Below are 26032 nucleotides of genomic sequence, written 5' to 3'. Positions count from 1 at the left end.
AGCTGCTGCTACTCGGGGCCCCTCCTTCCGGACGTCTGTCCTGGAGCACAGACCCCCGCGTGGTGTGTGGGTGCTTCCATCCAGACGGGGTCACGCAGCACAGGTTCTTCCCCCCAGTAGTATGTGGGGAAATTATTATTAAAGTGGGAAAAGATGATTGAAGTGTCAATAAGTACAGGCTGAAGTCAATATTCTCAGTGGCTGTATAATATTTCATGATGTCGTATATTATCTCTGCGATATCTGTGTAATATCTCCCAACACGTACCTAAGCCATTACTTGCCGGCGACGTCCAGCCTTTCACCACTGTCAGTGCTGCTATAAATATTTGGGGGCACCCGCCCCTCTGTCTTTGGGCCGTTATCACTGGCAGTCTTTTTGTAAAGGGGGATAAACCGTCTGTTTTTCTTGATTTCAGACCAGGAGACCATAGACTATATGGTTCCGATTGGGTCACTTTTGAGAGCAGAGGGGGCGCTGTTACTTAGTCTGCCTCCCAACCAGACCCAAGGAGGGCTGTCCTGGGTGAGCTGGGATGCCTGGTCCCCCCCCCAACCCTGCCCGGGGACACAAAAGGCAGAACAGGGTGGGCCAACCCGAGTCAGCATTGTGCTGATGGGGTTATCGTTGTGGGAGGTCATCCCCACCCCCAAACTCGGGGCTGCCAGCTCAGGTGGACATCTCCCCAGCATTTCGGGCGTGAGAACTGGACGCCTAGGGCTGGCGCTTCTCCAGACTTCCCCGTCTAGCGGTCCACCTGCTCAGTTATCTGTCCGCCCGTCCGTCTGTGCACCTCACTCCTTGCCTGTCGCCAGCAGCCCTACAGTAAGTAGTATATGATCAGTGCTGAGAACAGGGTCTGACGCAAAGGTGCTCCGAGATAAGATTTGTGAATGAATGAATGAGTGAGTGAATGAATGAGTGATCACCAGGACCACCATCATGGCAGCTGTCATTTATTGGTGGCTTGATAAGGGTCCGGCGCTCTGCTAAACACTGTACACGTGTTCTCATCAAACAGTCCTGCCAGGGGAGCCTCACTGGTCCACTTGACCAAAGAGGAAATGGGGCCTTGGACAGGTCAAGCCACGTGACAGGTCAGGAATGGCAGGGTCACCACATGGCCCAGGTCTGGCTGACCCTGGAGTCACGCGAACACAGACATACAGCGCCGCCCCCTCCTCCCTCCCGGCTGGCCCCCAGCATGCCTTGCGGAGGGGGGGCACAGAGAAAGCCCGGTCACCAGGCACAGAGGGTGCGGCCCCAAGCCCAGGGGTCCCCCCACTCAGAAACGAGGCAATGAGTTCATGTCCTGTCCCCAAAATGAGAACCTGTCCCAGTTCACTCTGGGTAGGGGGTCTGCGGCCTCCACGAGACCCCGTGCCTCATGCCACGTGGCTCCTTGGTCATGGAACCTTGGGTTGGAAGAGACCCTCAAGAACAAGTGCTCCCCCCTCATTTTCAGGTGGGGAAACTGAGCCCCAGGGAGGTCCAGCCGCTGGCCCAGGCCTGGGGGCTGGCTGGCGGCCTGTTATGTACATCCTGGCAGAAAGGCCACTCGCCAGCTGTCGGCTAACCCTCCCTCTGGGCACTGGCCCTCGCGTGGCAATTGCTGGTCGCACAGACTGGGAGATAGCGCCGGACCCCGTGTGGCCGGACGGGGAACCCCACCGAGGGGTGTTTCTGCTCCTTTCCTTGGTCCCTCTGGGCCCAGATCCGGAGGTGCCCCGTGCGGTGCCGGGTGGGGACGGATGGAAAGCCAGCTCGCTGAGCGCTCACCCAGCCCGGGAGCACCCGCGCCCTGCCTGCTGCTTTTCCGTGTGAAAGGTGTTTAATTATTTCTGACAGAGTTCAGCGTAGACATCTGTTCGCGAGCTGGGAGAGTCCATTTAGGTTATCCATCACCGTGACAGATTCCACTTTTTTGGAAGCGCTTTTTCCTTTCATAATGGGGCCGGGTGGGGAAGGGGGGCCGGGCGGATCGGCACGGACACGAGACACAAAGACCCTCCCGGGGCCGCAACAGCAGTAATCCCCCTGCGGGAGGAGCAGCTCTGGCCACGCCCCTTCCGAGTCCAGACCCCTTTGGTGGCTGCTGCGGCTTGTGGGCACTGGGACCTTTAGGTTGGGAAGGGGGTTTCATCGGGTCTGTGAAAGGCTTTTAAATTCGTCTGTCGTCCTGGGCTGCACTGGTGATTCATTCGTTCATGCGCTCCTTCATTCATCCTTCCCACAGACATTTACTGGCCACCTGCTGGGTGCCAGGCCCTGGGCTGGGCTCCGGGGACACAGTGGAGACACAACAGACATGTCCTTGTGGGCTCCCACTTTACGGGGGAAGATGGACATTGAACAATGAATGGTCCGGTTAAGTAATGAATTGCAATGTGGCAATGTGCCTCAAAGGGGTAAAGGAGCCCTTTGCTGGGGCCCAGGAGGTGAGGGATGGTGTCCTCAGGAGGACAGAGAAGAGACCCCGGATCAGGCCGGCACTCCCTTCTCACAGGGCAAGTTCCTTCCCCTCTCTGAGCCTCAGTCTCCGAGTCAGTAGAATGAGAATATTATATCTAGGAGATAATGCATGTCCAGCACTTGGCACACAGTAAGAGCTCAATAAATACTGTTCCTGGGTGGTATTTCCCAACGGGGAGGGCACCGAGGGTCGCGGCGGTGGCGGCAGCACCCTGGGGCTCTAAGCGCCTCTGCTGGGCTGTACTGCGTGGCACCCAGGGACCAGCCCTGCTCTGAGATTCCTGCAGCTGAACTTCCAGAAGCCCGTGAACATCCCCAGGAAAGATGAAAAATCACCCGATAAATCCCAGGGCTTGCATTTTTATTCTGTTTCTCGTTATTTCTATGACACAATGGATAGTGCCTTTGAGCTCGGGCCCTGCAGTCAGAGGAACCTGGGTTCCAGGCCAAGCCACTTGCTGGGCGAGGAAAATGAAAACCACCTCCGCCTGTCCTCAGTACAACTCGGGTTAGGATGCGTGTGTGAAATAACGACTTAGCACAAACAGAGGGGTGGCATCACAGGTGGGCCACCGTGTTCCTAACGGTAATTTGTAACAACAGTCTAAAGACTGGAAGAGACCTGAGCTCAGCTGAGTCAAATCCCCTCTTTTAGAAATAGAAACTCATTTATATCTGGATTTCCAATCTGCTCCGGGCCAGGCTGCGGGGTTACCTGCGGGTGAGACAAGGGCTCCTGACAGAGCAGAATCCGTGTTACCTGGGGTGGGGGTGGTGGAGGTGGGAGGGGGGCCTTTCCTTGAGTCCGATGGGCTGGGGGGAGACCACCTGAGCCCTCCTGGGTCCATTGGGTTGGGAGCTAATTGTAGATTCTAAACAGGAGACAAGGGGGCTGAGAGGGGCTGGGGGTCAGTGCTGCAGAGCGGACTGCTGGCAGGGCATCTCGTGCCCGGGGAGCCATGGGTCCCATCCCTTCCTGGGCAGGGTCCCCAGGATGCCTGCGTCCCCAGTGGACGTCAAACATCAGGAAAATCAGAGAGAAAAGAGCAGAAGAGGAAAGGCAACAGAAGGACGGGCCAGGAAGGAGGCTGTAGGCGAAACCCCCGAGTGTGAGAGGCAGAGAAAGGGGAGGAGGGGTGTGGATAAAAAGGCAGGAAATTGGGGGAGGCGGAGGAACCAAAGGCGAGGGGCGCCGCCCAGGCCGGGGCGGAGGAGTGATAACGGGGCGGCAGCTCAGTGGCTCCCGGCTCTGCCCGCTTGGTGCCCAGTTCCGCCTGCGTGCGCAGGGACGGCGCGGGTTGATGAGCGGCGGGGCGGTTGGCCACTGACACAGGCTGATGGAGGCCACTTGGGCAGGACATGAGAGCAACACCAAGGGGGGCTAGCGGCCTTCTCTGGCAGCCTGCTCGATTGCATTAGGTTCAGGAAGGCATGGGCCCCTTCACTGTCTAAACTGCAGTTTAACTCTACACAGCGGCCGGGCCTGGGCTGGCTGGGAATGCGGCTTCGTGCGGCTGTCTTCCCGGGACCAGGCGTGGCCCTGGTGGTCCCTAGAAAGGCTCCCTGTGCCCGAGCTGGGCACGCACAGCCCCCACCATCCCGTGGCACTGTCCCCAAGTCTCCCGGTTCCCCTCCTCTGACAATGGCCCCAGCTCTTCCTCCTTCTTCTTTTGCTAAAAGCTGCTGAAGAAGAAGCCCCGTCACCGTGTGACAGGCCTACGTGGCCGAATGGACACTGGGTCAGTCCTGAGGCCAGAGCACGGTGGGTGCGAGATCTTTCTGGGTGCATGACAGCCCACAGGAGACATCTGCTCCATCTCCCCAGGGATGCCCCCCTACGGGAGGTTTAGTGCTGATGGCATCGGGCTGTCTTGCACCCCCAGGTCCCCGGTGTAGGATGTGGTGCAATGACCCCATCAGTAGAGGGGGTTTTGGTCCAGACAGTGTCCGCCCCAGTGGACAGACACCCAGACTCCGAGGTCAGATGGCCCAGCTTCGGCCCGAGGCTGCCCTCACCAGTGTTCTCCACGTTTCCTGTCTGTGAAATGGGGGTGATTGCAGCAGCTCCCCACTTCCATGTGCGGGAAGAGTCAATGAAGTGGAGCTCAGTGCCTGGCACTTAGGAAGGGCTCCAAAATGTTAGTTGTTGCTGTTGCTATTATTATTATTGTTGTTGTTATGCCAGTCGATGGGTAGAAGCCCACAGAACTCTACGGTCTAGAGGACAGGTAAAGACCAGTCAAGGTGAGGGGCATCCCCCGCTGGGTGCAGGAAGGGGCAGGTGGAGGCGAGACTGACCTTCTGGAAGTGAGGCATGTGCCAGAGGGCGTCCAGCTTCACAGGCGGCTTGTACTTCCTCAGCTGACTGCTCCGGGTCTCATACAGTTTCCCGAGGATCACCTGCAGGCCAGAGAAATGCCAAGGAGAGATGGTCACCGGCTCCCTGGAGAAACCCGAGCCACCACGAAGAGTTGGGATTCCTGGTGTGGCAGACCCATGCGTCACTTTCCTCCTGGCTCTGGCCCTTCTCCCTGTCTGATTTCAGTGCACCTGCACCCCTGGCCCTGCCTGTGACCACAGTGGACTTGGGGGTGGGACCATGGGACGCTGAGAGCGTGTTATTTTGGTTTCAGGTTCGGCCCTAGAACTCTCCGGGTCCTGACATGCAGCCATCTTGAGGGCAGGGGTGTGTCCCAGACACCCTTGTACTTCGCTCAGTGGCTAACACAGCCCTGGGGGTCACCACGGGCGCCACAGTGTCTGAATGGAGGACGAGTGATTCGATGGTTTCTTGCCATTCTGTGGAGCAGGTCCTCAGCACGGTCTGCTCGTGGAAGGGGACGGAGGACTCCTTTCCGGGGGAGGAATCTGGGGGCTTGGGTCAGGGCCTTCGAGGTCTCTGTGGGTGGGATTTCAGAGGCACAGAGAGGCGGTCCCGAGCCTCCTTAACTGCACGCCCCGTGCCCACGAACAGAGGTCGGCAAGCCCCTAATTCGGGTCCTGTAGCTCATGGGGTCTGCTGTGGACTGAACTGCGTTCCCCTCCAAATTCATATGTTGAAGCCCTAACCCCCAGTTGTGACCGTATTTGGAGATGGGCCTTTAAGGAGATGATTAAGGTTCAGGGAGGTCATCGGGTGGGGCTGTGATCCAATAGGACAGGTGTCCTTCTAAGAAGAGGAGAGACACCAGGCTTGTCCACCCAGGAAAGGCCCTGTGAGGACATGGCGAGGAGGCGGCCATCTTCAGGCCAAGGAGAGAAGCCTCCAGAGGAAGCAACTCTGCCGGCACCTTGATCTTGGACTCCAGCCTCCAAGATTTCTGTTGTTTAAGCCACCCAGTCCACTGTATTTCGTTATGGTCACCCCAGCAGACGAACACAGAATCAGAGGGGGAGGGGCCCTGGAGTCTGCATTTTCAATGTGTGCCCTGGGGAATTCCATACACAGTCAGACCTTAGCCCACGGCTGTGATCCTTGTCAAGATTCAACCCCCTCTAGGGGAGTTAACAGGTAAACAGGGGCTTCTTGTTTATAACTACAGCCTCAGTGTAACGAGTTGGAGCCTCACACGCAGAGCGGATGAGCTGGACGATCCACTGGTACCCAAGTGACCCAGAGAGGACGGATGGGCCACTGCAGAAGGGGGTGTGAGAGAGGACGCAGGGCAGACAGTGCAACCGACAAATAAAAGCTGACCTGAGCTTAACTGAAGATGCCACCACCCCATCGAACCCCTTTTATTGATTTATTTTGTTAATCAATTATATTAATTTTGTTGAATGCGTCTGTGGATAACTTACAAGCCGTTTGGATCAGCTCTCCTCTCCGTTTTCTAGAACAGCTTTGAAACTTCATCTTCGAACCAAAGCCAAGAGGCTGTCCAGCCAGGGGTTAATGAGCTGGCCTTCAGAATTGGAGGGATGAAGGCAAGTCTTGTCACCTTTCCAAACCTCAGTTTCCTCTGCAGGCAATGGGGGTACCGATGCCTAACAAACAGGTGCTTGTAGGATTTGCGGAGTTGTTAGCTTTGAGCAGAGTGTCTGGTCCAAGATGATTGCTCACTAAATGGAAGCTGTTTCCAAAAATTTCATTTGAGGTCATCATCTTCCAAAATCCAGGACATCCTGAGATGCTGAAGAGACAAGCTTCTCCTAAGATGGGGGCAATTTGACCTTGTAAATCAAAGGTCTTATCAACCCTAGTAAATTGTTTATCAGAACCTCAGCCATTGGTGGGTCTGGGTGTTTGTAGCCGTTTGATAGTCACAGAGAATCATGGAACAGGAAGAGAACTCGGGGGATGGTTTGCACAAATATTTTCTGAGTGCCCACTATGTGCTGGGCCCAGCTCTGCAGGCCCCCATTTAATCTGACCCCCTTTTTGGCCCAGTGAGGTCACTGAGACCCCAGCAAAGCAGTGACTCACTCAAATTCACACACCCCCAGGCTGGCACCAGTCCCCAGCCAGTGGCTGCTTAAGGGGTGCTCTGCTGAAAACGGAGGGGCACTGGCTGTGAGATTGTCTCTAGACTCAGAAGACGTGTCTTCGGAGGCTCGGGATTCCGAGGACCTGTGACACTCTGAGCTGTCGTGAAATAGCTGCTAATTAAAAACAGGACTCTGGATTGGAGCTATAAAGCAGCAGCGTGTAACGGCAACGCTCCCTCGGAAACTGGTCGTTACCATAGTGAGCTGACTCCTTCTGGAGCCATTAACAAATAAGCTAGTCATGGGCTGCTTTAAAGTATTATTACAACGCTCTGCTCCTAAATGAGTGGTTGTCTCGGACTCCACCTGCCGCTGACAACAGCCAGGAGGGGCCTTGGCTCCTGGCTGCGCCTGGGGAGCCCTGGGCCCCTCCACCCAGCAGCTTTTCCTGGCCGGTCCCAAGGGTGCCGGGATCCCTGATAAGACTTTTCCACTCCCCAGTTTGTCCCTAGAACATCACAGGCACCGTTGCTGAATCCTAAGCTTTCCCGTAATCAGCAAGAGTGGGACCTCACCATCAGGAAAAGCCTGGACTTTGGGGCGGGACACACCTGGGTCCTGACTTGGCTGGGACCTTTGGCCAGTCACTTAACCTCTCTGAGACTGAGTTCCTCCATCTGAAAATGAAACAAACTGAATGCTCTGATGACACTCGGACCTCATGGGGTGTCCGGGAGGACAAAAGGCATGAACACAGGGTGCGTGCTGGATCCAGTTCTCTGCACGGAGTCTGGAGGAGGGACGGCATTGGTGAGATCGTTGCAACAACCAAAGACACTAAAGCTGTGCTTCTAATGAAATCTATACAGCACTCTGTGAGCATAAAGCAATTCTGATTTTACCGTGATTGATCCGGATCTACTGGAGAAGAGACCAACCTGAGTGCTCCAAAAGTCCAAACCTCAGACTATTTTTTTTTAAACACTTTTTTACTTTTTAAACTTTTTAAAATAAATTTATTTATTTATTTTTGGCTGCGTTGGGTCTTCGTTGCTGCACGCGGGCTTTCACCAGTTGCGGTGAGCGGGGGCTACTCTTCGCTGCGGTGCGCGGGCTTCTCATTGCGGTGGCTTCTCTTGTTGCGGAGCACGGGCTCTAGGCCTGTGGGCTCAGTAGTTGTGGCACGCGGGCTCAGTTGTTGTGGCTCGTAGGCTCTAGAGCACAGGCTCAGTAGTTGTGGCGAACAGGCTTAGTTGCTCCGCGACATGTGGGATCTTCCCGAACCAGGGCTCGAACCCATGTCCCCTGCATTGGCAGGCGGATTCTTAACCCCTGTGCCACCAGGGAAGCCCTCTCAGACTATTTTAAAGGGAGTACCACGTTTAGTATCTTCAAATGCAAGTGACAATGCAAATTCACAGCTAAAGATATTTTTCCAGGTAAAAATCTCACAACGCACACTATTAACAATTGCTGGTGCTTGAGTGTCATTCTGTCCTCAGCTCAAATTTCCCAGTGTGGGCACCACCACTCTGGGCCCCGATTTCCATGCCTGGGAACTAGGGCGACACCCAGCTCACAGGCTTGCATCCAGCGCAAATAAGATGATGTGTGTGATGTACGTGGAGCGGTTAGCATGGGGCTTAGTCACCCACTTGAAACAAAATGTATCCTAACGTTTCATAAAATGTGTTCTTTATGGAACCCTCCCAGAAGTGGGTTTTCTCTTTGGACTTTGCCCTCCTAACCTTTTCTTTATAGATAGACCGGGGCACATTTCTGTCCGGGCCAGGTCAGATCCGTGGACAATCTGGTTTCCAGATGTGTGGGGTCACGCGGAGTTTGGTGGGACCATCCCCAGACGGGAATCGGGAGATGGGGTCCCGATCCTGCCCCAGAGGCACACAGGGCCAGTTTACTGGTGATGCCGGCAGGGCTTAAGTCGGGGTTGAACCTGACCATCACCGAGACCCTTTCAGCAAAGCAACAAGCAACTTGTTTCCCCAGCCCTGCCCACACCCCAGCAATAAACATGCGCAGGCGGCATCCTTTTGAGCTTTGGCTTTGCCTCTCCCAGCCCCTCCCTTCTCTTCCCTCCCACCCCATCAGTCATCCACTCTGGAGTGAGCACTGCATTTACCTTATGCTTTTTCTCCAGTTTAATGGCTTTCTGGTTGGCCTTTTGTTCCTGCACCCATAGCTGCTGGTACCGATGCTGCAGCAGATCAAAGAAGGGGGTGGAAGGCCTGTGGGGAAGAAGTCAGATGGGCTTGAGGTCGGGGAAGGCCCCCCCTCCCCAGAGGCTGCCCACCTGACCATCAGGGCTACAGGGCAAAGTGTTCTCCCCAAGGCTGTGAGAGTCTCTCTCTGGCCCTTCTGCAGCCGTGGAAGAAACACTGCCTCGTGTGAGTTGTTCAACAAACATTTACTGTCCACCAACCAAGTGCTGGGCCTGGCATGGTGACAGACTCTCTCCTTGACCAGATTTTAGGCAGGCTTCTCAGAGCCCTCTTTTTGATTAGGCCTCGTTCTTGGGACCTATCTTTGGCCGGATTAAGTCAGCCTTAGCAAAGAACCCTGCTAAGTCAATCCCCCCACCCTTGATATCTGATCACCTTGGCCTGCCTTTACCAAGAGCCCTATTAAGTCAGTTTAGTAAGAATCTCCCTACCCTTGAAGTCTCCTCATAGTAATTTTCCATCCACTCTGCTCCTCGGCTATAAATCCCCACTTGTGTTGTATTCAGAATTGAGTGAGGTCACTTTCCCCTTTGCAATAGTACTGAATAAAATCCGTCTTTACTGCCTTTAGCCTCCGCTCTAGTTCTCTTTGACAAGGGTCTCCAGCCAAGGAGAACTTACCCTGTGTAGAGCATTTTGCATGCCCCACTCCTCACAGCACTGTAAAGTGGGTACTTTTATCATATGCATCCTAAGGTCCCAGAGCAGTGGGGCAGCACTGTGTGTGAGACCCTCTCAAGGGAACCTAATAGGTGATGAGGAAAAGTTCTTTATAGAAGAACCAAAGCTAATAAAATGCAGGAGGAAGGACAGAATTGGGGGAAGAGAATCATTACTTTGCAACGCCTAATGAAATAATGGATTTAGGTAATAATCAATGATTAGGTGGAAGGCTGATGGGGAACTTTGCAATGGATGGGTCAGGCTACAGCAGCTGAACCAAAGGATCAATTTGTTTTTATTGTTGTGATAAATATGCATAACATAAAATTTACCCAAGTGATCAATCTTACCATCACTGAAAGTGACAGATGTGGGGCTGGGAGTGATTAATAGGAGGTATGTAGCACCACCCACCAAATACTTTGGGGGAAACAAACCCCAAAGTGAGCCCAAAGGTAATCAAACTTCTAGACCAGAACTGTCAAATAGAGATATTATGTGGGCCGCCATGTAACTAAAATTCTTCTAGTAGCCATGTTAAAAAGAGTAAAAAGAAACAGGTGGAATTAATTTTACTAATGTATTTTATTAACCCAATATATCCAAAATATTATCATGTCAACATGTGATTAAAGATAGGAATGGGGTATTTAAAAGGTTGTTTGAAAATTTGAATTTAAATTAGTTTAAATAAAATGGAAAATTCAGTTCCTTAGTGCCACCAGCCACATGCCAAGTGCTCAATAGCCATGAGGACTAGTGTGCCGTTTTGGACACACAGCTCTCAGCCCAACTACCATGATTTACAGGAAATGCAGGGGGAAAAGGAGCATGGTAAACACCACCATGAGGATGCTGTTTGCCACATCTGGAGTGTGGGACATTCTACAGGACAAATGACTCAGTCACTTCAACAAAGGACATTGAAGAAAGGGGAGGATGAGGAAGTGATATCGATCAAAAGTGGCTTAAGAAATACATCAACCAAAGGCAACATGTGGACTTTGTTCAGATCCTGGTTCAAACAAACCAACAGAGGAAAGGTATTTTTTGAGGGAAAAGTGAACACTAGCTGAGTTTCAGAAGCCATGAGGAAATAGTGCTAATTGTGTTGAGTGTGATAATGATATTGTGGTTGCTTTATGTCTTAATGTTAGAAATACCTACTGAAGGGTTTGGGGGTAAAATTCTGTGTAGTTTAGAATTTGCTTTAAAAAAAACCTCCAGCAAAAAATAAAGCACAGTAAAATAAAATAACAAAGTAAAAAAATGAAACAAGAGTGACAGAATAAATTGAGAGTGGTTGAAGCTGTGTGATGAGGGTTGATCATGGCTGTGTATTATCCTATTTGCTACACTTTTGTGCATGTTTGAAATTTTTCATAATAGGAAGTAAAAAGACAAAGAGGAAAAATCCAGGGAATAAAGCTCATTGTTTTCCCTGCTCACTTCTTTCTCATCTTCCTTGTGATCACAAATGGTCTTTATCACCTCCTCCATCACTCAGCTCAGGTCCAAGGTGACTGCCTCCTCATATTTCTGGACCAGAGGGTCTCACATTTTACTATGCATAAAAATCACCGGGGCCCCCTCCCCAGAAGTTCTGATCCAGGAAGCCTGGGGGTGAGGCCCAAGAAAGAATATTTTTAGCAAATATAGGAAGTAGTTCTGATACAGGTTGAGTGGGTTGAATGGTGCCCTCACAAATGTTTCCATCTTAACTTCCGGAACCTGTGAATATGACTTTATTTGGAAAAGGGGCTTTTGCAGATGTAGTCAAGTTAAGGATCTCGAGATGGGATTAACAGTATGTAAATCGCTTTGGGGGGTAGGCCTTCAATCTAATGACAAGTGTCCTCATAAAATATACACAGAATCGGAGATACTGGGAAGAGGAGAGGGTGAGGCGAAGACAGAGGCAGAGAAAAGCCAGAGAACGCCTGGGGCCCCCGCAAGTTGGAAGAGTCCAGGCAAGATTCTCCACTAGAGCCTCTGGAGGGAGCACCGCCCTGCCAGCACCTCAGTTTCAGACTTCTGGTCCCCAGAACGGCCAGATGCAAGAAAAATACATTTCTGTTGTTTGAAGCCGCCAGGTTTGTGGTCATTTGTTACAGCGGCCCCAGGAAATGAACACATGGCGGTTCCTCAGCCCACACTTTGGGAAACACCAAGAGAAACTGCGGTGCAGACGCATGCTCTCCAGACAAGTTCCTGAAACCAGACATCACCGGGTCTTTTACAGCAGAAGGAGCCTTCCAGCAGCGTTTTGCAGACCGTCACGTGAGCGTGGGTCACGGGGGGATCTTGTTCGAGGCATGTTCTGGTTCGAAGGGTCTGGGGTGTCTGGAGAGGCTGTGCCCAGGACCCACCCTTCAGGGCTTAAGGCCTCATCAATCATCCAGGCCTGGGGCTCTTACCCCCCGGAAGTCCCACAGAGTCGCAGACCACCATCTCTGAACAGGAGTGTACAGACACCGTGTCTGCGGAGAGGGCCCACAGCTTTCATCACATTTTCAAAGGTGCAAATGCCCCCAGAAAAGTTCAGAGCCTCTGTTCTTCCCCTGTGACCTTATTTCACAGACGAGAGAACGAGGGACTGAGCAGTGAGGTTACTCCCAAAGCCCATACAGTAAGGACCCGAGACTGCAAACCTGGGGCTTCTGGCTTTGTGTTTTATACAGTCTGCACGGTGGTCTTTAAAGTCTTTGAAATTGTTGTCAACACTTAAAAACTGGGAAATTTTACGTTAAAGAAACCCAGCTTTCCAGATTGTCTTGAAGATGTATACATTCTGGCCAAGTGGGTCTGCATTCCTACATGGCAACAATTGGCTTGAGCTGAGTATCAAGTGTCATTTAGCCCAAGTCCTCTCCCTTCCCTATTGTCCTCCACTGCCTGCTGGGCCGGTCCAAGGGTTGGATTTTGTGGCTCCAGAGCCAGCCACAAAGAGCTGGACTGGACCCTAAACATCCTCCTTCCAGCCCCCTCCCGTTCTCCCGCCCTGTCTGCGCACCCAGGACAGTTCACCTCCCTTCCATGGGGACCTCTTTGGGACTAGACTGACCCAGGACTCCGTTTGAGTGGAGCTTCAGTGGCTTTGAAATGCCACTTGAGCTCAGAGGTCTCTTTACAGGGCAGCCTGCAGTGCATCTACAAACAGTGGCTCTTTGTTTTCCTGTTCCTTTACCCCTGTGGTGACTTTTATTACTTAATTATTACACGCCCCATGCTTCTGAGCAGCCTAATTTATAGCCATGCTTTCTAATGACACGAGATGCGTAATCTTGCAAGATCTACCCCAAGAGGCCATTCACAACAGAAAAGCTATTTTCCCAGCAGCCCCCACTGCCCACATCACCGCGAACCCACCCTCGCAGCCCTACTGCAGCCTCGCTGACCATCTTTGTGTCCTGCTCCAGCCAGCGGTTCTTATTACTGGGAAGAGGCGGGCGGGGTCAGGGGCGGGTGGCGCTCAGAGCAGGAGAAGAGCTGACAAACCTTGGAAGTTACAACAGCCTAGCCCTGCCTGGCTGACGGAGGTCCAGCACGTTTTGCCCATTTCTGCTCAGGCTCATTAAATCAGATAAAAAGGTGGAGAGGCTTGTCTGACGTGGGGAAAACCCAGGACGTAAATTGTATCACATCATCCCTTGCTTAAAATGCCCTTGACAGCCTCCCATTTCTTAGACTTAACCTAGATGCCGAGCTACGGCCGGCAAAGCCCTTCCCTCCCACAAACTCCTCCCTGACACTCAGCACCTCCTTTGCCTTCAGGTCTCAGCTGTTTGGTCACCTCCTCAGAGGGCTTTTCCCTGACCAGTCCATCCTCAAACGGCCCTTGCCAGGTGCCCTCATAAGCAGAAGCTCTCTTGTTCATTTGTCATGGGTTTATAACTGGTCTTGGTCATTGAATACCAATGCCAGCAGGCATGGTTTCTGTGTGATGTGAACTGGCATGGTGCTGCGCTCAGTAATTATGCTTTGTTGAAACAGAGAGGAAGAGAGGGAGGGAAGGAGCCAGAGAAAGAAAGATCAGGCAAAATTTTAGGAAATACACTTTTCATAATTCAGGGTATTATAAATCAGGCTATATATGAGTTGTAAGAAATTTAAGAGAGTAAATTGATGGAAATTGTAATCCAGTGGAGAGGAAGGATAGCCTTTTCAACAAATGGTGCTGGAACAATTGGACATCATGGACAAAACCAAAAACAAACAAAAACCTCTTGACCCAAGTCTCATACTTTATAAAAGAATTAACTCAAAATGGAGCATAGATTTAAATGTAAAACTGTGAAACTTTTAGAAGAAAACATAGGAGAAAATCTCTGGGACCTAGGGCTAGGCTAGGTGATGAGTTCCTAGACTTGACACCAAAAGCATGATCAAGGAGAGAAAAAAAAAAAAGATAAATTGAACTTCCTGGAAATTAAGGACTCTTGCTCTGTGAAAGAGTCTCTTGAGAAGATGAAAAGATAAACCATGACTAGGAGGAAATATTTGCAAACCATGTATCTGGCAAAGAACTCCTATCTAGACTATGTAAAGAACCCTCAAAGCTCAACAGTAAAAGAAATAAACACAAACAAACAAACAATTGTATTAGAAAAGGGGCAAAACATGAAGAGACATTTCATCAAAGAAGGTATATGGATGGCAAATAAGTACATGAAAAAATAGTCAACATCCCTCGCCACTGGAGAAATGAAAATTAAGAGCATAGTGTCATGTCACTACACACCTCTTAGCACAGCTAAAATAAGAAATACCTAGTGACAATGCCAGAGTAAGGATGCAGAGAAACTAAACCTCTTATACATTGCTGGTGGGAGTGTAAAATGGTGTAGCTGCTCTGGAAAATGGTTTGTCAGTTTCCTAGAAAACCAAACATACACCTACCACATGGGCCCAGCAATTGCACTCCTGGGCATTTATTTATTCCAGAGACATGGGAACTTATGTCTACACAGACACCTATACACCAATATTCGTAGCTGGAATATTTGTAATATTTCCAAAGTGGGAACAGCCAAAATGTCTTTCAATGGGTGAGTAGTTAAACTATGGTCCATCCGTACTATGGAATACTATTCAATAGTAAAAAGGAATGGACTATTGATACAGCCAAGACTTGGATGATGTCAAGACCATTATGCTGAGTGAAAAAGACCAGTTTCACAAGGTCACATACTGTATGATTCCATGTATATACCATTCTTGGAATGTTCCAGGGAATAGGGAGAAGGGTCACTATGTGAGTGTATGGGATGGGGGGGTCTTTGAGGTGATAGAACAGTTCTGTATCATGATTGTTACACAAATATACACGTGATAAAATGCGTGGGAACTAAATACACAAAGGAGTGCACGTAAAACTGGTGAAATCTGGGGAATTTCCTAGCGGTCCAGTGGTTAGGACTCAGCACTTTCACTGCCCAAGGCACGGGTTCAGTCCCTGGTCAGGGAACTAAGATCCCTCAAGCCACGTGGCGCTACCAAAAACAAAACAAAACATAACAAAAAACAACTGGTGAAATCTGAATATAGTCTGTGTATTGTACCAACGTCAATCTTTCAGTTTTGATACTGCACTATAGTTATGTAAGATTTTATCATTGGGAATAATGGGTGAAGAGTAAACAGGATCTCTCTGTACTATTTTTACAACTTCCTGTGAATCTGTAATTATTTCAAAGTAAAATATTTTTTCAAAATGCAATCAAGCATGCTAGAGGAAAGCCTAAACTGTCTTTCTACTTTATAGAAAAAATATTACAAAATTACTGTCATACAAAGAGGTGATCAAAGAGTATGGAGCCAAAAAATGTAGGGAAAAAATGAATATGGGGTGTGACAGGCAATTAATCTTTTTAAAATGTGTTATTTTTCTGGATTTTGTGGTTTATGATATTTGTCAGCTAATTTAAAATTTTAATTTGTTCTGATTTCTTTTCTCATTCTACTTAAGTATTCCGTTTTATGCCTAAATTTGTATTCATGATTTTGAACTTGTTTTTCTTAAAGGGAACCCCCAAACGTGAATAAGCTCCCGGTCCCACGAAACGTGGAGCTGCCCTTGAGAGCAGGTAAGATGTTTCTTTTAATCATAAGAGAGTATTAGGTATAACTTTATGCTAATAATGTGAAACCAAAACAAAATGGGTGATTTGTCCAGGAAAATATAAACGATCAAAGTTGACTGAAGTGCTTATGCAAAATGTTAATAGAGGGCTTCCCTGGTGGCACAGTGGTTGAGAATCTGCCTGCCAATGCAGGGGACGCGGGTTCGAGCCCTAGTCTGGGAGGATCCCACATGCCGCGGAGCAACTAAGCCCATGAGCCAGAACTACTGAGCCTGCGCGTCTGGAGCCTGTGCCCCGCAACAAGAGAGGCTGCGACAGTGAAAGGCCCACGCACCGCGATGAAGAGTGGCCCCCGCTTGCCACAACTAGAGAAAGCCCTCGCACAGAAACAAAGACCCAACACAGCCAAAAATAAATAAAATAAATAAATAAATTAAAAAAAAAATGTTAATAGAGCCACAGGTACCAGGCTCGGGTATGTTCACACATGCACCCTCCCAACCTTGCTGAAAACAGTATTCCAGGACTTTCCAGAACTTTTTGTAAAAAAGCTTCCCACTTAAAATAGATAACCAACAAGGACCTACTGTATAGCATAGGGAACTCTGCTCAATATTATGTAACAACCGAAATGAGAAAAGGATTTGAAAAAGAATAGTTACATGTATAACTGAATCACTTTGCTGTACACCTGAAACTATCACAACATTGTTAATCAACTACACTCCAATACAAAATAAAAAGTTAAAAAAAAAAAAAGAAAAATAAGCTTCCCACATCATGTTATGATCCCAAACTGAGATAAGGAGAATGTCTCGGTCAGTCTCACTTAGAAGAGCAAATGAAGGGCTTCCCTGGTGGCGCAGTGGTTAAGAATCTGTCTGCCAATGCAGGAGACATGGGTTCAAGCCCTGGTCTGGGAAGATCCCACATGCCGCGGAGCAACAAAGTCCGTGTGCCACAACTACCGAGCCCGTGCACCACAACTACCGAGCCTGCGTGCCACAACTACTGAAGCCCGCGTGCCTAGAGCCCGTGCTCTGCAACAAGAGAAGCCACCGCAATGAGAAGCCCGTGCACCACAACAAAGAGTAGCCCCCGCTCACTGCAACTAGAGAAAGAAAGCCTGCGTGCAGCAACAGAGACCCAACGCAGCCAAAAATAAAAATAAATTTATAAAAAAAAGAAGAGCAAATGAAAAAATACTAAGTGAAATATTACCAGATCACACTGGGCAACGTACTAATATCGGAAGGGCCTATCGTAATGCCCTCCACCCACCCTCGAGCCGAGGGGTGTGGGAGCTGAGGGAAGGACCCCAGGGAGCAACTCCCCCCGTGCCCCTTCCCACAGAGCTTCCAAGGTAGGAAGGAAAGGAACTGTCCCCCCGGTGAAGCTGGAACTTTTGATGATTACACTAGACTGGACATATTAACTAGTGCACACAGATGGCCTTTTGTAACTGGAAGTGAGCAGGGAAGCCGTGGATGCCTGAGGCTTCACCCGGGAAAGGGGCTGGGAAAGCAGCTGAGAGCCTCAGAGCAGGTTTGAACAAGGCAAGGACACTCACGTTCCCGATCCCCCCGCCCCTCCCACTTGTTCACGTTTATCAGGAAATATTATATAGCTACCAGAAAGAATGAAGCGGCCATATGTGTAAGAACCCAGAAACATCTTCAAGACGTAGGTCAAGTATGAAAAAAAGGAAGGTGGGGAGAAACAGCCACGCCTGCGTAAGTGCATGGACACAGGTGTGAAGGATGGAAAAATGACCGGAGTGAAGCCCTCAGAGGATGGTGCTGGGGGGAGGGGGGCAGACACGGTAGGTGGGGTGAGGGGCCCCGCCCCCTCCAGTCTACTTACTGGTTTTATGTGACTCTTTCGCAGCAAATAGAGCAAAACAAGAAACCCACACCTGAGAGGTCACATGACCCGGCCAGGGCCACCGTCAGTGGTGGTGGTGGTGGATCTGGGTCTGAATGAGTGTCAGGATGCCAGCTCACCCCCTCCACCCCCCGCGCCACCCCCCCTCGCACAGCTCTGCCGACCTCACAGCAGAACTGGCCGGGCTCTTTGTTTTTCGTCCTCTTCACCACAAGCAGCCGAGGGTGGCCAGGCCTTCTGGGCCCCACTGGCCCAAGCTGGGGAATTTCAGCATTTTCCGTACACTCAACCCTTCGGGGGTCCTAAAGACCCTTGCATCCTTAGGAGCCATTTTTCTTGTTTTCTTCTGCAACTAGTTTTTGCTGCTACCTTAAAACATGTCCAGGGTTTTTTTATTGTTTGTTTTTTTTTTTCAAGAAAATGTAGTTCTTTATAATAAAAAAAAGGTATTTTTTTCCACCCTAAAATGAATGAGTTTTGCCACAGGCTGAAAGCCCCTGTGGTCACAATTACAGCCGTCTGACCTGCAGCTTTCTTTGGAGGAGCTGGAGGGGGTTCACTCAGAAGATCTGAATTATTTATCCTCACTAAATGAGATGGGAAAAGTGGGAGTGGGGAGGCTGAAGCCCAGAGAGGTCAAACGGCTGGCCCAGGGTCACACAGCACACTCAGTAGCCCAGCCTGGACCCCCACCCCCACCCCTCAGGTGACACTGTCTGCAGCCAAGAGAATGTGAATTCATTTCCAAAAGGGCTCAAGGGGCTGCCAGCTAACCAACTCAGACAGAGACCAAACCCGGGGGTCTGGCTACTGTCATGTAGGACCCCAGACCTTCCCAGACACTGTTCTCCCTCACCGGACCCTCCCCTCCATATAGGAACTGAGGCCTTTTCAACGGTGCCAATCCGATGCTGTCTTCCTCAACGCCCACTGGTGGCTTCTCCTTGCCCCTGGGGTGCCAGCACAATTTTCAAAGGCCCTGGCTTTGGGGTGCCGTCTTTGCACCCGTGTCCTCCCAGGAGCCTCCTCAGCTTCCCCGGTCACTCCGTCCCATGCTTCGGGTGTTGGCCTAAAGGAGATGCCCCCTCCCCATCCTGCGGTCCCTCCCTGAGACCTCCCTTAGCTCCGTCGACTTCGCCTTCCCGGCTGCTCTTTGCACTTGGGAAGGTATTTTTTAAAATATTTACAGTGATCAACTGATCAATTCAGTGTCTGCCTTTCCCATTAGGCTCTGAGCTCCATGGGACCGGGATTGTGGCTGGACTGTTCACCGTGCAGCCCGGCCTGGACAGTCTGCGCTTTGTAAAAATGCTGAGTGGCCCCGGAAACCTTTAAAGACCCCTTTCCTGAGGAAACTGACCTCCTCAACTGCAACGCCCAAGAGAGGGTCTTTGGCAGAAACGAGCTTTTCCTTGGGGAGCCCAGTGATGGGGCAGGGGTGGCCCTGAGTCCTGCAGAAAGGGTCCAGGCACTGAGGTCAAGCCATGGACTGCTTGATTCCTCTCTCCATCATGGGGGCTCAGTTGTTGAAGCAGGTGTGTCAGAGAGGATCCTGGATCCCGAAAGGAGCACCGGGCGCAATTCCTCACCCCGCAACCCACCCACCCCCCCGGAAACAAAGGGCACAGTCAGGACAGGTGATGCAGGGGCAGTGGCGCCTTCCCAAAGATGAATTAGGGGAGTTGTGCAGCAGAGAAGGCTAGACAAGAGTTCTTCAATGGATACCCAGGTGTATAAATTTGTCAAGACTCATCAAATTTTACATGGACCGGGACTTCCCTGGTGGCACAGTGGTTAAGAATCCGCCTGCCAATGCAGGGGACACAGGTTCGAGCCCTAGTGTGGGCACATCCCACGTGCCGCGGAGCAACTAAGCCCGTGTGCCACAACTACTGAGCCCACACGCCACAACTACTGAAGCCCACGCACCTGGAGCCCGTGCTCTGCAACAAGAGAAGCCACCGCAGTGAGAAGCCCGCGCACCGCAACGAAGAGTAGCCCCCGCTCGCCGCAACTAGAGAAAGCCCACGCGCAGCAACGAAGACCTAACGCAGCCAAAAATAAATAAATAAAATAAATATATTTATTAAAAAAAATTTTTACATGGACCATTTCATTATCTATAAATTATACCTCAATAAAGTTGTTTTAAAAGAAAGAACTAAGAAGACAGATTGAGGTCAAAATAGCCCAGGCAGGAGTCATCACAGAGGAAGGTCTTCACGAAGGTACTAGGGAGCCATGGATGGTTCCTGAGCAAGGGGGGAGGGCGTGATGACAGCCACACTTTGGAACTGTTGCTGGCGGTGGTGGCGTAAATTAGCAGAAAGGAAGGGAACAGGATTTGAGGATCCAAGGCCACTCCAGGGGGAGGAAAGACACAGCAGAGGAGCTACACGTCTTGTGAATGGGATCTCAACTCTGTGCTCACTTACTCATTTGTCCATCCATCCATCTGGCCCACCCAGGAGCAATAACCAGCTCCCCGTGATGGGCCAGGTTTTATGAGATGTGGGGACATGCTCACGGGGACGTGCTCTCTGCACCCTGGGCTCACAGGGCATGCAGCAGAAACACCGATAATCATCACAGCTCACACTTCTGCCTGCTCCCTGTATCCTGAGGACACTAACCTAGAGACAGATAATAATACCCTCTTTCCACAGATGAAAAATCTGAGGCCCAGAAAAGTTCACTGTCTTGCCCAAGACCACACAGCCATTGGGTGACATATTGCATTTGCCTGGGAAGCCCTTGAGCGTATCCATCCTGCAGCCCTGCCCCCCTGCAGAGCAGAGGACTAATTGTCAGTGTAGACGCGACCATTGGAACTCAGAGGAGAGAGCAAGTGAATTGAACAAGGGCGTGGAACAAGGAAAGTCCCCTCTGAGCACCACGCTTCGCAGCCCTAGACCCGCCTGATGGACATCGGAGAATAAGAGCCATTCAAAAATGCCTCCCAATTTTTAAATGAGCACTTACTACACCAAGCCTGCTGGCAGCACTCCAACTGCCGTCTCCCTGATGCTTCCATAACCTTGAAAGTGAGGGTGAACATCCCTGCCTTCAGATGTGGAAACTGACACGCAGAGCAATCAAGCAACTGGCCAGGCAACAGAGCCAGGGTCCCCATCCAGCTTCCCCGGCTCTAAAGATGCCAGGTCCCAACAGGCTGTGCACTCAGTGACCCCCACGGCAGCTCTGAGTGACCTGGGCCGGCGAGGCCACCGCCGAGGGCTTCGACAAATTCTTTGCTGATACCCTGGCAGGAACCTGTCGGAAAAGTTCCTCACCACCCTAACGTTCCCACTGACAACCGTGTCAAAACTCAGTCTGATAGAGCGGAAAATGCGGAGTAAAATGAAATGAGAACAGCTCCTACTCGGGGTTGGCCTGCAAGAAACTTCAAATTAGTTCCATCCAATCTATCTTCTGCTGCTTTGCGATTGATAACCCCAGACCAGGGGTTGATCTCCGATGAAGGTAGCTGGGGACAAGCAAGGGAAATGGAAATTATCATTTGCAAACATTAGGCTGACACTTTGTGCGTGCGGCGGGGGGGCGAGGGCTGACAGCTCTGATTTGCAGAATGGGCTCCTCTCTGCCAAGGAGGGCTCTGTGGATTAGAGGGGGCCCCTTTCATGGCAAACCCACCTTCATCTTGGCTGCTCATTAAAACTTTGTGGAGCTGGAGAACTTGGCGGAAGAGAGGGAGCTGGAGGAAGCTTCTGAGGGACATTAGGTACACATTTGTTGAAAGGTGTTTGAGAAGGGAGCCTTGGGTCTGACAAACCGGATTTTAGTGCGGCTCTCCGTTCACAGCGGGCTAAAATAATTGGTCATCAGTGACTACTAATTCGGTTTAGTAGCCAGAGGCAATTTTTTTCTTCCTGGAAAATCAATGACAGCACGGAGGTCTGTTCAACGTGATTCCGCTCAAGACGGGTCCTTATTTGGCGCTTGATGCTTCTTCCAGTGGAGACAGCTATTTTGTTAAAATAAAATTAAAATCCATCTCTAATGTGCCAGCGGTCTGCTGCTCCCAGGGGGTTGGAAGAGTCCCTGGTCCCAACGCCGGCACAGCCTCGAGGGCTCAGGGGTGGATGGTGGCCTCCGGGACGGGCCGCACGTCCTCGGTTGGGTGTGAAGTTCAGAACACGCTGTGGACCTTTGGGGGGTCTGATTTTGGAGGAGGGGAGAGGTTGGAGGGCTGGGCTTCTCTGGGCTGCTCTAAATCAGAACCCAACCCACAAGGGACACCCGACAGTGGCACCATCTAAGGAGACCCACCTTCTCTTCCATCTGCTGGAGGTGTTTCTCCAAGTCAGATGCGTGCTCGGACGGCACCGAGCAGTGAGCCCCAGGGTCCCAGGATCCTCCTTTCTCCGCTCCACCTGAGGCTTCCCGAGCAGGCCCATCTGTGGGCAGGTGACCTTAGTGACCATGACCGAGCACTTTGCTTGTGCCTAAAGTGGCACCACTGTTTCTCGTAATAGGTGATTCTGGCTAACATTGCCCACAGGCTACCAAAGCCACAGCTAAAGCCTTTTTTCTTTCTTTCTTTTTTTTTTTTTGCAATTGAAATTTTTATTCAGGTCACTGGAGATTCACATGCAGTTGTAAGGAATAATACAGAGAGAGGGAGGGGGAAAAAAGAAGAAATACAGAGAGACCCCCGTGTACCCCTTACCCCGTTTCCCCCAGTGGTAACATCTGGTAAAACTAAAGAACAAAACCAAAACCAGGATATTGATATTGAATAATCCACCCATTTTTAGATGCCACCAAAGTGACTCATACTCACTGGTGTATTTGCTTTTATGCAATTTCATCCCATGTGTAGGTCTAAAGACTCACCACCACAGTCAAGATACAAAACAGCTCCATCACCTCAAGGATGCTTCCTAACCTCACCTACCTCCCTCCTACTCTGCACCCATGGGCCTGGGATACTTTGCTTTCATCCTTAAAATAACTCTACCGGATAGGAACTATTATTATGCCGTCCCCCATCTTATTGATAAAGAAACTGATTGATAAAGAACTACTGATATTGCTATTAAACTACTGATAAAGAGTTCAATGAGACAAAATAACTTGCTCAGGGTCCATATCTGGCAATACTGCACTAATGGGGTTGCAAATAGAAGACATGCTTAGTTTGGTCTGTAGCATTTAAAAATTCTTGTACACAATATATACATTTTTAAATCAGAAGAACTCACATAAAAATCCCAGTGGCTGGCTTTCCTTAATGAGGCATTAGATCACCTGGTAACACTGGGCCCACATTCCCAACCGTCAATAACTGGCTGGAGCTGCCACCCTTCGACCTTGAGTTTGACACAGTCCCCACTGCTCCCTATTGCCTCGCACAGGCTGGCTTCGCCCTTTGACCTGCCAGGCCTCTGCAGACATGTGATGTTGTAACCCCAGCTCCACAGCACTTAAATAACAAAATGCTTGGTATCTCTCTTCCTTCCCAAAAGCTCAAAGAACTCCTTACTGACCATTTGTTTCTGACATAGCAGGAGGTAGTATTGGTCCCACTTACAGATGGAGAAGTGGAGGCCTATGGAGACGGTACATATGAGCTCAAGGTCAACACAGGAGCAGGAGAGCATTATGTTGAGTCTGGAGTCTTCAGGCTTCAAGGCCAGTTGTTCATCCGCTCTCTGCCTTCGTCTATGCTCCCCCCAGAAAGGGGGAGTTGGGAGGGGCGGAGAGGGGTGGGAGAAGAGAGGAAAATCCCTTGGAGGAGGGAAGGGGCGATAAGGCCTGAAGGGGAAAACTAGGGCTAACTTGCCCATTGGGCCCAGGAGGCTTGGTGCCTGGGCCCCAGGACACTCCTAGGGACCCATGAAAATGCTCTAATTCCTTTTAAAATCAGAAGAAAAAAAGAAAAAATAATCCAGCCTGGATTATATTCATCTTTATACCAGCACAGCCATAAAATATTTTAAATTATTATTATTTTTTCTTATGGAGGAAGGGGCTCATGAAGGCAAGAGTGACCGGGACCCACGGAAGTCCTGCCCTAGAGCCGGAAGTCACAGGCCTCAGCCCAGATCAGAAGTTGCAGTTCATACTGTCTCTCCTGCCCTCATCCTGTTGAGGCCAGAGATTCTCAATCTTGTGGGTGAATAAGAATCACCCAGAAACCTTATTGAAAGTAGAGCTGCCTGGGTCCCACTATCAGAGGGTCCGACTTGCCAGGCCTGGGCTGGGGTTCCAGGCATCTGCCTTGTTCCGAGGGTGCATGGCCCGCCCCCTAGGGGATCCTGGCCACGTGGTCCCTGCCACCCTTTGGGGGTTACAGCTCTGAGCCTCTTCCTTGCAGAGGCCCCTCCAGCCTGGCGGCCACCAGCACCTCTTTATAGAGTGGGCTGGCCATCAGCTCTGGTCCCAAGGGACCCCTGCAGCCCCTTCGTCCTCTCTCACCCCCACCGCCTTTTTCTTAATTGTCCCCCCTTGGCCTGAGAGCTTGTCTTTTCTAACTAGCCTGGAGGAAGGGGCGGTAATTGAGGTGCAGCCTCTCTCCCTGGCAGGACTCTTAGAGCTAATTAGAGGAGAGGACCTCTGGGCTGGTGGTTACTTTTTAATTGTTTGTGGATCCAACATAAAAGCTAATGACAGAGGAGGGAGGCTTAGTTAGCAGTGCACTCCTGACTTCTAAATTTGTCTAAGAGGTCATTTGCAATTTGTTAACATTTTTCACAAGGGTGAATTCAATTAGCAGTCCCCCCGCACTGGCGCCCAGCGGAGAGCGACAGGACGGGAAGTGGAGCTGGACGGGCTTTCAGGGAGCTTCTCCCAACCTTGAGTGCCTGAGCCCGAAACTTGGGAGCTCTCCCTGCACCCCCTGATGCATGTCCCGCCCCCAGCACGGCTGGCTGTGACTTGAGCCCCTCTGGAGAGAAAAGGCTCAACCGAGCTGAATGGATGTGACTCAGGAGGAACTATCCTCCAGACCCCTTGGGAATCTGTGTGCAGGGGGATCCTGGCATCTGGGGAAACAGGTGAGTACCAGATGGGGCATCCCCGCCAGGGCGTATGAGGGTGGTAGCAAGAGCATTGGGAGAAAGATCCACATCCATCGGGGCGCCAGCCTAAACTGAGGAGGTCCCTCTTCAGCCCGGAAACTCTGCGTGTGGACCATGACCCCAAGGAATCCCGCACACGTGTGTGAGGTGCGCCGGGCGCCTCGTCATCATGGGGGAAACGAGAAGCAAGGTGGGTGTTCAGTGATGGGAGATGGACGTGCCCGAGGTGGGTGATTTGGACAGCGGACCCAGTGACTTCTGCAAACATGCAGAGTGAAAAAGCAAGTCACCACACAAAGCGACTTAAATGGTATGAAACCACACTAAATAATATGCATTATTTAAGGACATCTAAGGGTAGAGCAAAAATGTGAACATGTAGGTGGAAAGCATGCCCGTTCCAACCTTAGGATGGTCCTCAGGGAACAGAGGGAAGGGTGTGGGGTTAGGGAGAGGTGAGAAGGGGCTTCAACCTGTGTTTGCTATATTTTATTTCTTTAATAATAGTAAAAAAAGGATGAGAAGCAAAAATGGCCAAGTGGTGACATTTGTTAACTTCGAGTGGCGGGTTCATGGCAGTTAGTTATGTAGCTTCTGAACTTTTCTATTTTTTTGTCTTTTTTTTTTGGAGAGGTTCCTCATAAACACAAAAGAAAGGGTTGGCAGAAACATCTGCTTCTCAGGAAAGCATTTACACCCATCACATTTTGGCTGATTACAATTCTTGACTGATTACAAAGCCCTTTTATATTTTTCATAGAAACATAATGTGTAACAAGACTCCAGGGGCAGCCATTATAAATAATAATGCTAAAGGTGGTTTTCTCAAAAGCCAATATCTAAAATGCAGGACTTTCTGACTTTGTGTTAAGATGCTTTGGTGACTGTAGTGGGGTGAGTGGTGGGTGACCTCCCAAAAGATAGGTCCTGGTTCTAAGCCCCAGAACCCAGGAATGTGAATTTACTTGGAAAAGGAGTCTTTACAGAGGTCATTAAATTAAGGACCTTGAGATCAGATCATCCTGCATTCCTTGGGTGAAGCCTAACTTCAATGACAAGTATCTCTATTTGAGACAAAAGAGAAGAAGACACGGACACACAGAGAAGGAGGCCACATGACCAAGAGGCAGAGATTGGTGTGATGTGACCACAAGCCAAGCAACCCCGGGGGCCACCAGAAGCTGGAAGAGGTGAGGAAGGATTCTACTCTAAAGCCAT

At 50.4% G+C, this 26032-nt stretch overlaps 1 protein-coding gene across 1 annotated transcript in view; it reads right to left on the bottom strand.

Moving 5' to 3' along the window:
• Nucleotides 1-26032, bottom strand: part of CFAP77 (cilia and flagella associated protein 77) — a 134112-nt gene that overhangs the window by 19470 nt on the left and 88610 nt on the right. Inside the window, exons 4-5 of the mRNA XM_036856062.1 lie at nt 9042-9147; nt 4772-4873 (exon numbers count right to left, since the gene is read on the bottom strand). Of these exons, the coding sequence (XP_036711957.1) occupies nt 4772-4873; nt 9042-9147 (208 nt within the window). The remainder of the gene's footprint in view (nt 1-4771; nt 4874-9041; nt 9148-26032) is intronic.

Source organism: Balaenoptera musculus, chromosome 6, assembly GCF_009873245.2.
Source record: "Balaenoptera musculus isolate JJ_BM4_2016_0621 chromosome 6, mBalMus1.pri.v3, whole genome shotgun sequence".
NCBI lineage: Eukaryota > Metazoa > Chordata > Mammalia > Artiodactyla > Balaenopteridae > Balaenoptera > Balaenoptera musculus.
Note: the sequence above shows the minus strand (reverse complement) of the source record. Positions and strands in the feature narration are given on the sequence as shown.